Source organism: Spea bombifrons, chromosome 2 (genome assembly GCF_027358695.1).
Source record: "Spea bombifrons isolate aSpeBom1 chromosome 2, aSpeBom1.2.pri, whole genome shotgun sequence".
NCBI lineage: Eukaryota > Metazoa > Chordata > Amphibia > Anura > Pelobatidae > Spea > Spea bombifrons.
The window spans coordinates 82,239,569-82,255,596 of record NC_071088.1 but is presented as its reverse complement, the minus strand read 5'-3'; the positions used below and the strand labels follow the sequence as shown (position 1 = coordinate 82,255,596).

Genomic DNA, 16,028 nt, shown 5'->3' with positions numbered 1-16,028 from the left:
CATGCGCATAGCCCCGTACATTTGTTATTGGTCGAGAGCGAATACTGTCTAGGAGGCAACATAGTACAATATTTTGTCTTCTTCTAAAATCGTGCTTTGGTGTTTATTGCGTTGATCGGTCCTATTTTGTGTTTTTATTTCTACACACAAAAGCAGCTGCCTCCTGTATGAGGGGATATTTTGAATCTAAACATAGTATGTTAACTAATACACCTGTTACTGAGTGTGATTCATCAGTAAAGAGCGGGATTTCTTAATGGCTTCCTTCTATGGGGAAATATATTATTGATTGCTAAGAAAGGCAGGGATCATCAATCAGAAATGTTTTAAATAGAGGTATGTAATGTTAGTAATGTTAATCAGCTTCTCTGTCTGGATGGTAACATCACTGGCATCTTGGCATTTCCTAGGCGGGTTTTCAAATGTTTTCACAATAAAGGAAAATGATACCTAAATTACATAACTATACATTTAATTGTGTAGTTAAAATGATCAGGTCAGGATTGATCATGGTATAATGCTACTTATTCATTGTAAGGCTTTGTTGAAATAAATGAGACATAACCAGCTTTACAGGTGGGTTTGATTCTTCTAAGCCACAAATGACTAGTATTGTTCCTTACACAGCAACACAGGAACGCCAGTGAATGGAAGTGAAGGTCATTATCTTAAATAGAAGACCATCCCCATGTGTCATCGTGTTGGGAGTGATCATCTATTTAGGAAGCAATATAATGCGAAATCAAGGACATCAATTACCATTATTATCATAATACATACAATAGGTGATTCAGGAACTTGAAATGTGTGTGTGTGTGTCGATTAGATTCACCTGTGCACGTCTACTGGCACTGATGAACATTCCACATCAGGAGATGTTGAAAGTCAGTGCTGTAAATGGTGGCCAGGCCAACATATTAACTAGACTGGAAGCATATGATGTATCAATTACATTATTTTATGTAGTAGATTGTAAGCAGGCCCCTCTCCACCTAATGTATCAGTCTATCGGTCTGTCAATTCTAGTCTTGTCATACCCTTTAAATACATACATTCAAAGAAGCACTGTGTAAATTGTGAGGGCTATGAAAGTAAAAGATAATAAAATAAAAGTCACAAAAACCAGCGGATACCAGTCCTGACTTACATCTGTAAGTTATGTTTATTCAGCGAGCAGAAGCCAGAATTCCTGCTGTACCAAACAGACAGTGATTGAATTCTGAAGACATCCAGCGCTCGGATAACAATGTATTACCTTCTAGACGACTAAAGAGAAGCTAGTTGTGAAATAGCCATGCTGAGCCTGCCTTCTCATTATATGAAAAGGAATCTGACATGTGCAGTGCAGATGGATACAGTTCCCCACCCAATCATTTTAGGATTTCCTAAAATTTTGTAATTGTATTTATTTCTTAAAAAACCTTTGAAATATAAAAGTATATTGTTTCTCGTTAGCTTCGGAAAATCTAGGAAAGCGCAGTGGTGCATGGAGTAGGAATATAGGGATGAAGGTCACATTGTAAATTTTAACATTTCTGACTTGGGCTCCACTCTGATCCTTTCTCCCCAATTGTTACTGAATTGTAGGGAGTGCAGCATTTATCTACCGGTTGACCGCATACAAATTATTTTGCAGAAGTAGAATGGGACATTTCCATTAAAATCTGATGATGTAAGCCAATGCAGCTTTTTTATGAAAAGGGATATCGCATGTGATTTAGGTATGTCGTTTTATATATTTGTGTAAATGTTTTATTGGCACAGGATCCTGTCACCAGGGTGTGGTGAGTTTCTGCTCATGTACAGATATCACTCGCTTCGTCGTGCACTTAATAGATTACCGGACATCACAGGGTGTGGGACTCGCAGCTCATTTCCTGCTTGTTTCATCACTACCATCACACTGTTCAATTCACTTCAGAGGCCATTAGTGAAATTTGCCTTAGACTGCAGGATTCATTTAACTGGCCATTCTGTCCATTCATGTATTCTCTATGCCTTGCGGATAGATGGGGAAATATGCTAATGACCTCAAGATACCTCAGTCATTTGTTACTCTCTATGTCTACATGGATGGAATAATGTGTGTTGGTAATGGAAGGTAGACGTCCTGGGTCAAAATGGGGTATGTGGCGAAGGGAGGACCTGCCTTCCTGGGATGAACTGATAAAAAGCATTTGGACTAGTGTCTTTTTTTACCCATTGTTCATGTCACAACTGGAATTGTCTGACTGCCCATCTCAATACGGGGTCCATTATTCTCATCGTCACCAATCAAAGCAGGCTCTGCAAACATCCCCGTGTGTAAAATATATATTCTAGTTTATAGTTTTTTTTGTGCTTTTAGATGAGAAGGAAACGTCTCAAAGCCCCTCATGTATGTTCCAAGAAAGATTAAATCTCTTACACTGCAGCCTATCGATTTCTAGTTACACCCTTAAACAGCTGGAAAAACTGCATGCCTTTAAGAGTATTGGGGCCACGCGTTTATTTTTGGCAAGTAATCCTTTGAACCAAGATAGGAACACAGGTCACTGACAATGACACAAACAGAACAAGAGTAAATGTTTATGTCTGTAGCTCCCTAGCACCAGCATGTTATATAAATGGCCATGATTGTATAAGTTTTGCCAATTTATACACTTAGTCCTTGGTCTCAATACCCATTCCATATTTGGGGGCATGTGCTAATTTCTTACTAACTTAATTACATATTATTTATAATTAATAAACATATATGTGTGTGTATGTATATATAAATAATATATAACATAGTATATAATTTATATGAGGGTAAATTGTAAGGACGTGCATTAGATCAGGATATCCTCAGGCTGTGTATTGAGAATACATATTAAAAAGACAGAGCTTAGAGGGCATAAATTCACCAAGTTTAAACCACCCGCCTCTTTGTCTGTTACCTTATTTTATTTTATGTGAGAACTGTTTATTTTTTTGTCTTTTAGCTAAAAAATTGTGTGTACTCCATACAAAAAAATCCCAAATTATTTATCTACTAACATGTCGATTTATAGAAACTTAGGCTTTGAAGGCAGATAAGAACCTTTTGGTCCAACTAAATTGAATTAATTTATTCAAACACCGTTATCGCTTGCTTTGTGATGTGTAGTTCATTAACAATGTACTATAGCAGTGTCAATTTGTATGATACCAGTACTGCACAAATATAATACATCCTTTGTTTCAAGAAGAGTCTGTGGGTTAAATGTCAGTGTTATCGCTGTCTAAACTGTGAACCACTGTTTATCTCTATTATTGTCAGGGCAGTTATACAAGATGGTTGGGTTTTGTGAGAAACCATAGATGTTGATCAGCAGGATACGTATAACAAAACAAAAAATAAAATAAAAGATAATTGTCATAGGGGTTCACTGGCTAGACCGCTTGGGTCTAATAGAGTACAGAAGTGACTGCAGCTACATGTACTTTCACATATGATATGTGACAGGAGACTCATTCATAGGTTCAAGTTCTTAGAAACAATACTGGAAAGAAAAATGGCATTCTAGGTGCACTTTTTAGTTTTTTCAAACAAAATATTGTAAAGTTATTTTGTAAGATTCCATTGTAATATGCAATTATTTACATAAAAATGGAGTCTGGTGTTAAGTGTTTTATGGAGGTCGCTGCCCTAGGCCTGACCTTAGGCAGTACCACTGGAGTCACTCTGATCTAGAGGGTCCTACTCTTCTGCATATCTATTTCACTGAAAAATATACTACAGATCTCTGCAAAGATCTCCACAATATGAACTGTTTGGTTTTAAGGGGAGATATTTTATTTCAGAACCTCAAATGTCTACGGATGCCAATGATCCAACAGTCTAAGGAGACGTAAAGCTACAAATTTACTCATTTTGTATCCAATTGGTCCAAAATAAGTCATGATACACCAGTAGATAACTTCAGGCTATCATAAAAGGAACAACACTCCAGCCATCATAATGCATATGTTTTGAATCAGCTAAATACACATCCGTGTCTGTGTGTCTGTGTGTCTGTGTGTGTGTTTGTGTGTGTGAAGTGCTCCCATTGGTTTTAATGGGAGCACTTTCCTGTCACTGATTGGCTGCTTAAAAGTGCCAATCAGTGGCGAGAATAGTAGGACCAGGACGGAGGAGGGCAGCTGCTACAAGACTGCAATTAGGTGTTACTTTTTTTTAAATTTTTATAATACATATTAAAGGACCCCCATAGTGCTTAAATATGTATTCTTCTACAGTGGAGGTGTTGGGAACATTAAACTGTCCCTTTCAGGGTTAAAAAAAAAAACTGCAGCTTTGCACAAATAAACTTGAAGCATTGTTAACTTAAATTATGAAAATTAACTATTTTTAGTTTAAAAGTTGGATCAGGCAATATCTTTAAATACAGTTTAGCTTGGACTTGATTCAGCAGTATATGGTTATATGGTGCTGTAGGAGTGATGCAGAGACAGCACTGCCTTGTATAAGGCTTTCAGTTCACGTTGTGCGCCAGTAACACTTATTCACTGCTTGGTATATTTCATTTAAAAGTCTTGAGGTCACAAGGAGGATTGAGGCAAAGTATTAATACTAAATCTAGAGCAATGATTCATGAGTGTTTAATTAACTGTAAGTGTAGCACCTGTACACTTAACTGTCTGTTCTCCCTTTTTCACATTTTGTTCCTCAAATATTTAGAATTTGTTACCAAGGCAACATTTTTTTTTGTTGGTAAAATACAAATTACTCTAGTCTGAAAGAAAACTATTTGCTAATTATACAGTTGGTTACTGGTATAACATACCCTTTATTTACTTCATATGTTCCTGTTACTTTCATTTTGATTATCGGCATAGATTGAAACGCACAACCTTCAAACATTTTTACACAAATACTATATTTTATCTTCTGAGGTTCTTAAAGCTTATGTAACCCCTACATCATTTTCTTTGCTGGCCCAATGATAGGTGTTACCTTATGACTAAAAACTCTTGAATATGAGAGGGGCCCATTTGTGCGTTTGTGGTAATAATTGGCTACAGAGTCCGCCTGTGTGCTAAAACTAAGCCAGGTCTAGGTCATGTATTTATGTGTGGAAAATCACTCATTAACACATCATACGTTTTCCATTCTGGCCCCTAAATGGTATTGGGTTCCCCCTTTACATGTGTACAAGTAGGGTGAATTTTTGTTTGCCAAATTTACATATGATCATCCTCTTAAACACTTTTGTTGGAGCTGGAGCTTCATTTCTCTCAGGTCTCCAAAAACCCTGGTAATCCTGGAAACTGGTAATAAACATTTCCAAAATGAGATCTCTGAGGCCTATAACAGCGTAAAGCCAGCCACTCTATGACACCTGGGCCTCATCCTTAGAGAAAAAAAACGGCAATGAAACTTTTTATTTTTTTTTTTATTGATAAATCCTAGTTTTGAAACACTGATGGAAATATATATTTTTTGTAATCACATTTAATGGGCAGGTATTTATAGAAACTTAGGCTTTGAAGGCAGATAAGAACCATTTGGTCCAACTAAATTAAATTAATTTATTCAAACACCGTTATCGCTTGCTTTGTGATGTGTAGTTCATTAACAATGTACTATAGCAGTGTCAATTTGTATGATACCAGTACTGCACAAATATAATACATCCTTTGTTTCAAGAAGAGTCTGTGGGTTAAATGTCAGTGTTATCGCTGTCTAAACTGTGAACCACTGTTTATCTCTATTATTGTCAGGGCAGTTATACAAGATGGTTGGGTTTTGTGAGAAACCATAGATGTTGACCATAAATGAGATCTCTGAGGCCTATAACAGCGTAAAGCCAGCCACTCTATGACACCTGGGCCTCATCCTTAGAGAAAAAAAACGGCAATGAAACTTTTTATTTTTTTTTTTATTGATAAATCCTAGTTTTGAAACACTGATGGAAATATATATTTTTTGTAATCACATTTAATGGGCAGGTATTAGAGACCTAAGATAACAGGTTTTTAACAAGCACTTGAAAGCTAACCTTGTAATTAAACATGGTTTCATGCCACATCTCCCCAAACTTCAAGGATTTGGCTTACTTTCAATTAATGCTTTGCCATCTGTTTTGTGTTTTTGTAAATTAACGTTACCATGAGAGGAGAGCACTATGGTCTAGACATTACTGTTCTGCACTTTATAATACATGGTACTTACACCTTTGAACACCATACTAGTTCCTTTTATTTTGTCTGAAAAGTAATTTGTACATACAAACAAGTGTTATTGAAGTATGAATGGTATATATAATATAATGTAACTGTACGTACTGTGATACAGTTCTTTTTTCCACAAAATTATTTTTACTGCTCAATAACCAAGATTTTAAAATGTTTCCTTCAATGTAGCCCAAAATTCTGTCATTTTTTTACATTTTGAATCTCTCAACTGCCAGAAGCAGTGGCGGGGTATGGTAGCTATAGTTCACTAGACCATATAGAATTAGACATCAGGAACAGATCTGGATTAAAAATAGTTACACATATTGGAGAATGTGTGCTATTCAAAAATTCATTATTTCAAAAATGCCAATAAGTAGAAGATTACAGAAATAGTTATTGCACCTATTTTTCTTTCCTGGTTCACACTAGTTATTCTTGCTCTGTATCATACATGTGATATTTAAATGATAAGTATATGGTCTCACGTAATGGCAAATGATGAATGTTCTAGGCTGGTCAAAAAAAACACCACTCACTAATTTCCCTTTACTTTTGTTTTGTAGTTTTCATCTGCAGCTTTATGATAGCTGCACCGATCTTTGGTTATTTAGGAGATCGATTTAACAGAAAAGTGATTCTGAGTTGTGGAATATTCTTCTGGTCAATTATCACTTTCTCAAGTTCCTTCATCCCAAAACAGGTAAGATCCCATTGAGCGTTAAGATACTTAATTTCTATATGAATATATCCGTGTTTCTTGTCTATTAACTTACCTTATCTAGATAGCAAACATAACTGCATTTTTAAATCAAATCAATCATTTCGTTAGTGTTGCTTTATATTTTTTGCGCATCCAAAGCACAAAAAAGTGATTTGTGTTACAAATCACTGGATTCACCGTATTTGCAGAATCGGCTTTTAGCGTTTTGCGTAAAATCGATACATCTTTCTCAAATGTTGTTGGATTTTTTACATTTAACCTAATATTATGCAATCATGGGATTGTTCAGATAAAGGATTGAAATTCCAGCGGCCATATTGCACACATGCATTAAATTTGATTGGGTGGGGAATGGGCATCTGTAAATGCCACTCACAACCCCAAGGAAAGACAGAAGTGTCTAATGCTTCACTAACGGGCTCTGGGTCTAATTCAGAGAGGTCCCGGGTGGAAAAAAGTGCAGGAGGAGGTTGGGCTCACCTAGTGACATATCATAGAATTTAGGTTAAACGCCATTATCAAACATAATGAACATTATCCCCCTATTCACCAATGGTGATCACAAAGATCCCTTTCCCAGTTGTTTTAGAAATATTTTTTAAAGCTGGTGTTTTTTGGTTTTTTTTACTCAACCTGAAAAGAAAATTAAATCCGACAAACTGTATTTTAAAAACCGTATGACAGCTCAGCAGGGTGCTAACCCCCGATAAAACCAACACTTAAACTCTTTTCAGAATGATCAATGACACATGGAAGCATACATGCAAAAATGTATTATTACCTGGTTAGGGCACATTCTTTGAAACTAATAACCTTCTAGCTGAACAAATGTACTTTTAACTTCTAAAGCATGCATATTGCATAGGTGCAGTTTAGCCGAACTTAGCCTAGCAGCATCCGAATCTCCTAATTACCGTGCATTATAAAAGCTTTATTATAGCAAAAGCTCAGACGTCTAGTTTCAACCTGTCAGTTTCTCTCTAAAGTTAATTATGACATCAGAGCTTCAGAGAATTTCGAGCTATACAAAGCAGAAATGTGAGAGGTGTCACATTCCTGTTGCGATTACTAAAAAAATTTCAATGTCACCGACAGTTTCTCTCTGGCTGTGTTTTAATGTACTGAGTTACGTTCCTGAGGCGTCATTACTGCTACACCCAATTCAGGTCTCTAATTTGTAAGTTACCTAAAATTCCCTTTAGAAGGTATTGTTCCACCTAGACAAGACTTTGCTTACTAATTACTATGGCACACTTAATGTTTGTTATTTTATCTTTAGCTTAGAGGTTTTAGACACACATTTGAGAAGCAATATAATGAAGCCCTCAATCATTGTGTTCGATGCTAGAATGAATAATTACCTTATCAAATAAACATGGAACAGTGTGATGAGTTCTTATAAACTGTACCTGCCATAAAGCAATATGGTATGGTTTGTGTGTGTATTTCATGTTGAACAATCTTTCCTTGTCGTTCACCCACAATTGATTGTTATTGCACCATTTTGATTCACAGAAATTTAGAAAAAAATAAAGTACTTTTGATAACTCTAGTAATTTAAACACAAAATGTGTGCTCTGCTCTAAAGGCATAGGACGTAAAATCAGAGATCCGGACTTATCAAAGGACATTGTGCTGAAGCTGATTGGTAACTTTAAAGGTGCTGTTCCACCTAGACCATACATGGGATCTGCTTTGGCTCTGGGTGAAGCCCTGCTTCTCCTGGTGTCTTTGTCAGTATCTTCATTCTCTAGACATGGAAGCAGCACTTGAACTAGCCCTTTCCTTTATATGTGGGTAGCCCTGACCCTTTATGAAGCCATTCTCACAGAAGGAGTGCTCTGAGTAGCCTTTCTAGGTGTAAGGCACAAAACCTGTATTGCCCTCTCCAGGATGTTAAGCAAATAAACCTTGGCAGATATGTTATTTTATTCTTTCATTTGAAGATTTGATTGCATACAAACAACATGGAACTTGATATGTCATTTAAACATTATGTGAAACAAATTATGGTAACCTTTTTTAGTAATTGTTGCTATTAAGAGTTTAGGAAGCACTTGAATTCATGTTTCTAATGGCGCATTTAGTTATAAAAGTATTGAAACCTTATTACAAAAGCAACTGAAACCTTATTACCAAGAATATTTATTGTAGTGAGCTGCTACACCAAAAAAAGTATTATTATGTTCGAAAATTATACAAACAGGTGCCCTTTTCATACACAGAGCATGCTGGCTTGTCCCATCCAATGCACACATGACCTAGTAAGATGCTTGCAAATGCTTCTTAACATCTTATTATTCTACACTCCTATGGTCATATACATACCTGGGAACTTTCTGGGTTTGACCCGGAGATTGCCGGGTGAGCACTGCTTCTCCAATTCTCCGGGTCAAGACCTGAATCCTCCGGGTCGCGGGAGCGGGGTCTTGACACGCCCCACTCCCTGACCATTTCTCCTTAAATGGGGGCCCCCGACGTCAGTGGACAGCCCTGGCCACGTCCCGCAAGGGAAGGCTCCAGGTGCCTAGAGCCCAGAGGTTCCCAGGTATGGTCATATACATTTAGTATGGTAAAAAAAAAAAAGAATTGGCCCTAGGCCTCCTGTAGCATAGGGCAAGAGAAGGATTCCTTGTCTCAGCATTGGGTTGAAGGGTCCTGCTGACTTTGATTCCGTGTATTTCGTGGTAACCACCTAATCTACCTTGGTTCAGCTCTTTATGATGACAACAGTACCTAGAAAATAAAGGTATCCCAGGATACTGCATGTGTTAATGTTCTCCTAAAAAGGTGAAGCATTTTTAACAGTGTCTACAAAGCCAGAGGCTGTTCTAATGAATCTATTTTTTTTATATTTTCAATACAGTAATTTACACTCCTTCTTTAAGATCCTCACACCCCAGAAATGGCATGGAATACACACATGATATCTTATTTTTCATTCATTGTGAACATTCTCTGACTACATTCCTCTAAACTTCCCAGTTTAATATCCACATTTAGTTGAACCTTTTCAGCTGAATAGCATTAGCACAAATCAGCAGGTTTTAACACTGTATTCATTCATGTGAGCGTCACTTAAGTAGTAATCTTAGAAACATGGAAAAAAACCCAAAACTGATTACATCATAAAGCTTTTTATATAACACAGAATATATCTGGAGAATAATTACATCACATTGAAAACAAGATTCCCACTAAATTAGGGTATACCATCTATTATAAAAATCATATACTATGTATTTCTTGTAAACGGAGTATTAGAAATGTCCCTTCACAAAGTGGGGAGTTAACCCTTAATATGATACACCCTTACATAAGGTGCAACTTAAGGTTGTATGTTTTTCATGGACAGTGCATTTAATAAGATACTAGTATTCCACATGTGCAGAAAAATGTTATTTGCTTTGCTACTCGGATCTATTTAAAATGAAGAGGGTAACATAAGATTCTGTTATTAGTAATGCCACGGTTGTAGCAATGCATAGTTGACAACACTGCCTTAAGTATGCATTACTTATGGCCAACTTTGAGCAGAAATAAACCAAGGTTGTCCCTTTCTACTGCATTGTTAGTTTGTTAAAACAAAGCACCCTATCTCGCACAACTCCCTATTTAGTGAATCAAGCCCCTAAAGAATTCCACCGCCCTGTTTATCTAATGTGTAAGGCATGTTTAGGAGCTTCTGCGTGTCCGTTTCAACATTTTGTATGGTCCTCTCCAAGTTAGTAGGTTATGTAAGGGGTGATTTATATAAACACTGTTCAAGATGCTGGGGACTGCGGCGTGATGAGAAACCTGCTACTCGGCAGCAAAGAAACTTAAGACATCACTGGAGACTCTGAGTAGTTGAGTAACTAACTTCAGCAAAACAAATTAAAAGATCAGCTTCATTTTTTATTATTTTAAATCCCCCAGTAGAATGCCACAGGTAGTTATGTTGAAACGCGTGGTAAACAAAGGAGCATTCCATAAGGTACCTAGTTAGAAAGCACTTGTTAATCATATATATACTATGTATTATTTATAGTACATTCCTGCTTCACAATCCTGCTCTGGATGGAAATATATCAAAATATGCATTGTTATTATCACAACCAGGGCTAGATTAATGTAGGGGCTGAGATTCTTTCACTTTTTTTTTAAATGATGCTCCTAAACAACAGGAGGATTTATAGATCTTCTTAGCAAAAATGGATCTTGGGTATCCACCATTCTCTATGTTTGTTTTTGTTTGCTCCATGTGCCAAATTTTATGTCCAGGTCTCTGGTAAACCTAAAGGCTTTCTTGTTTGCATCTCTTTCAATAAGATCCAGAACTATAGTTATATTATAGAAGAATATTTTGGTAATTTTAATACATGTTTTTGCAGGAAGAATTAAATAACCCTATGGAAGTAATAGAAAGCCGATGTGCAAGGATTATGTTTTTTGCGGAACACATTGCATGCATGAATACATTTTATATGATTATGTACTTTTTTGCAGCTAGCAGCTTTTTTTAAATGTGCGACATATCTTATGTAAAAAATGAAATATTGCTAATCTTGAGAAACGAGATATAGAGTGTACTGCTATCATGTACTCTCTATTAATAATACTTTTGGAATTGATCTTTTATACTTTTAGGCACCAATGTTGCTGATATTTTTTTTTACAATACACAGCATTCCAGCTTAGCAAATTACTAATGTTGCAAGTCTGTTGGCCAGTTACTGTGGCAACCAAAGAAAATTGTGTGTTTTAACACTTTTTGAGACATGTTCTGCCTTAGAATAGCTCTGTCTTGAATCTGAAACCTTTTTTTCTTTCCCTTCGTAGTACTTTTGGCTCCTGGTACTCTCTCGAGGGTTAGTGGGCATTGGAGAAGCAAGTTACTCCACCATCGCTCCCACCATTATCGGGGACTTGTTTACGAAGAACACCCGCACACTCATGCTGTCTGTCTTCTACTTCGCCATACCACTCGGAAGGTAACATAAGCTTACAGTACTTTCTGTGGGGCTGATAAGATGTCCTCACTAATAGTGAAAGTGGCCAGTTCTCTTGTCCCTACAGCTCATCGTTCCCCTTAATTGGAATGACCATTGAAATATTACAGTTATTATAAATAATAAATGTTCATAGCCTGTAGCCTGAAAAGTGCAGGTTGGATGAACCAGTTACCATCTTCCAAGGAAGAAGCTAGAGCAGTCATATAACATATTGTATGAAATACTGCTAAAACATTTCAGATGTGTCAAACTGTGGACATGCAGTGATAATTCTCACATTAGAGGTGCTAAACATTTAAAAAGGGATTGCTAAATCTAAACAGTAATTTCCCAAAACACATAGGGCTAAATACTAGATATATGTTAAAATTTAGAGTACCATGCCTTAGACACAGTATACTATTCCTTTAGAATAGTTGACCTCCATGCTTGGAGGTTACAGACTGTATGGCGCACAAAAAATGGGCTTTTGCAGACTACTTCCTGGTGAGAATTGGCACTGTGAGCTTATTTCCTGATTTATAAACATGTGCAAATCACTCCACCGCCAAATAGCCTGAATTGAATCTTCTACTTGGCAGGAGCAAACGTCAATATAGCGCAAATGGAATTATGGCTGTTAACCTTTTCCTTTACAATATGTGAAGCTTTCCCCTTTTGCTGGTCATAGTGTTACTCGTTGGTACTTTACCACTTTACTCAATGTGGTCAATTCATTATAAATATTAACTATCAAATAATATGGTCAATCACTTAAAATTTTATTAAGAAAAAAGAATGCAACATGCTGTCTATGAATCATATCTAGTAATTCTTTTCCCCTGTTTACAGTGGTTTAGGATACATCATTGGTTCGAGCGTTAAGCAAGTAGCAGGGGACTGGCGCTGGGCATTGCGGGTAAGTAATTTACATAGTACATTTTGTGGAAGAAAAAGTAACAAAAGACAAAAAACAAACAGTAGCCATTGTGATAAATTAATCAGAGCTTAAAAAATATATTTTCAGGTGGCCTAACACGTGCACAGACACGGCTGATCTATCATCTATAAAGTAGAAAGACATTTAAAGAAATGATACTCATGTACCAAAGAATACAGAGTTCTGCTATGATCACCTTATACAAGAACATCTTAATATGAAAGCAGAGGGAATATAATTTGGATTTGAAAAACACCAGTGCAAATAAAAAAACTATTTTTTTTATTTCTGTTTTTAATTTAATATCGTTTGGGTATATTTGCATTGGTTCATCCTTTTGTGAGAAATATTTGTGTGTTTACTATGACAATCACATAGTAAGTTTCCCTGATTTGTTTTTAGTAGCAAATTTCCACTTATTTGATCGTAATCAGTGTGGCCACTGAATAGTCCTTGGTTCCAGACAAAAACATTTGCTGTCTCGATACTGTATAGTGACAGCTTCCTGCTTCAAGGGAACAAAACCCTTAACTGTAATTTCCACTTGTGTTTTGGATTTGGCCTTAGACTCCGAACTTCCTATTCCTCTACACATCAGGGGCATTGTTCGTCTGGGTAAAAGTAACATTTTAGGACTTGACAGGCAGGAAGCAGGATCACAAAACTGCTCCTACACCTTTGACCTGTTTCAAGTGAGGGTCAGTTTTATCCCAAGGAACAGACTTTTAAGTTTGGGTTTATTGATGTGAAACTATTATGCCCACCAAAAAGATGTACTTCCACATTCATTTGTTGCATTTTTTTCCCTTTCAAATAAAACAATTGGAAAATCATTGAAGCTATCTTTAAATAAAAGCAATTCAACTCCCCAAGTGCCTATTAAAGGACAAGCTTAGGAAAAAAAAACAACAGAAAATATTTGTAGAAATAGACTGAAATTATTTTAATAATCAGATTTTCAAAATGAAGTGTGTGAACCTTTTTATATGCAGTCAAGCAGGAATTACAAACTGGTTTTGACAAAAGAAATAAATGTTTTTGTAGTAAACTACTTTTTTGTGGCTGAAGTATATATTTCCCCCCACTCGACACTACTAGTATTTTAGTTAAGGGTAGAATTTAATACAACAAATTGGTGGTGTGGGGGGGGCAGTATTATGAGGACTTTAAAAAAATGTTTTAATGTATTTTACCACAACTTTCCTAGTTGCATTTGCGGCAATTCCCAAAGAAAAGTGGATACATGAAAAAAATACAATAATGATTTTTAATAAACACTTTATAGTCATAAAATGCCAGTATTACAACTTCACAGTCAGCTTGGTACATTGAGATGTCAAATTGTCAAATACCGGTATGTTAAAATAAATAATTGATGCGATCATGCTGTTTTCAAGGCATAAACTCGTCTCCTAATGAATGGGGTAAACAAAAAGAAAAGAAATGGGTTATATTACCCATCTCCTCCTACTTCTATATTATAGTGGCTTGATATAACAGAGGCTCCAAAGGTTTAGAAGTGCTGTAGTGGAGGGATATCCATTGTTTCCGGTTTCTAGTGATAAATTAGGAAAGATGGGTGTCAATCTAGATGTGACAGGTAAATCTATATATGACCTTCCTGCTTATTTCCCAGACATGTTAGATCATTTTTTTTCTTTGGAAAAGGCTGACCACAGCTCTTTTTTTTTTTTTTACTGCTCCATAATTTGGGGAGGATGTTATGGTTGAGCAGCAAGAGCCAGAGATAACGCCTATCTCCTCTACAAAGAAAAGTAATAACTTTGTCAGTTATATCACCAGGCAGAATGATTCATTGTGCTATGTGTCTGACCCTTTAAATACTTACATAACAAAGGACCGACTTAATTTAGGGGTAAGGTGCTTTTCAGGGAATGCTAGGTAGCCGGGGAAAAGTGTATTTCTTTATTCCATATATTTGAGGGACTGGTGGTACCCTTGTTTGTGCGCCACTTCATCGTTTTTGTGTGCTATAAACGGGGACACTTACTCATCTCTTTTTAAGGTATGACATGTCTAAGGTATGGATTGATACATCCGTTAACGCAGCATTTCACTCCTTGCAGGTGTCTCCAGTGCTGGGTATGATAACAGGAACGCTGTTATTAATATTTGTGCCAGCAGCCAAGAGAGGCCACGCAGATCCAAATAAACATAGGACATCTTGGGTCAATGACATGAAAGCACTTATTAAAAAGTGAGTTTAAAATATTCTATGTGAAAAGGTTACTATACAACAATGCACTGTTATTGCAATGTGCCTTTTGTGGTGTACTAAACATCAATGTACAATTACCGTACTTTGTTTCCTCTTGGTATGAAAGTCCAATCTATCTGGTCCAATCCATTTTCTTAATTCCAGCCGAGTATTAAGTCTGCATACTCTTAAATGATGTTTCTGAGCATTCATTCTACACATTTATAAATGATTTGTGAATTTGCGGTTCACATGCACACAGTATTAAATCGCCAAGCTTGACATTTACTAGAAACAGCTATATTTCATAGGATGCAAATAGCTTAAGGTTGGGCAAATACCGGGAAGCTGCTGTTTCACAGGAACTATCTGTAGAAAGATTAACTACGAAACAGCCTAGGACTCCGGACAAAGTTGGGCCATGTCATGGGCTATAGCAAAACTTATATGGCATGCATACTAACTGTGGACTTGCTACGCTGTGAATTGTGTGAAGGTGCAAGGATGGGCTCCTCATTTGGCAACCTACCTGAAACCACCATAGAACCATTCAGCCGATTTAATGTGATCATCTGCTCCTACTGTAAAAACCAGTCCTTGTCTTGTGTTTATGCATGTTTAGAGTTTCTTTCTGTATCAATTGCTACCACTTCTACTGGGAGGCCATCCTGTGTCTCTACCATCCTCTCAGTGAAGTAAATACTATCTGTTATAAATCTGGCTTTACAGCTCCCGCAAATCTCAGACAGCATCAAATAATTTCTGTAGTCATTTCTGAAAGCGGCTGTCGTATGCTAGAGACTACAGTCTGTAAGGATCTGGTGTTTTAACTGGCATCATCCGCCGTCTCCACTCCCATGATCTCACTGGCGCCCCGGCAAGAGGATGTATGAGACACTAGAGCTCAACTACAGCAGGAAGCGATGAGCTAAGAAATTACTATTAATTAGCGAATGTAATCGTTTCATTAAGAACATCATTTTCTTCTGAGTT

General features: G+C 36.7%; 1 protein-coding gene across 3 annotated transcripts in view; it reads left to right on the top strand.

The window, feature by feature from the left end:
- SPNS2 (SPNS lysolipid transporter 2, sphingosine-1-phosphate) overlaps positions 1 to 16,028 on the top strand; it is a 64,258-nt gene that overhangs the window by 34,642 nt on the left and 13,588 nt on the right. For all 3 annotated transcript variants that reach the window (XR_008346230.1, XM_053454944.1, XM_053454943.1), the window contains exons 3-6: positions 6,747 to 6,883; positions 11,726 to 11,877; positions 12,730 to 12,796; positions 14,905 to 15,035. Coding sequence is in view for 2 of the 3 variants with exons in the window: in XM_053454944.1 (XP_053310919.1) it covers positions 6,747 to 6,883; positions 11,726 to 11,877; positions 12,730 to 12,796; positions 14,905 to 15,035 (487 nt within the window). In the remaining variant the exon portion in view is untranslated. The remainder of the gene's footprint in view (positions 1 to 6,746; positions 6,884 to 11,725; positions 11,878 to 12,729; positions 12,797 to 14,904; positions 15,036 to 16,028) is intronic.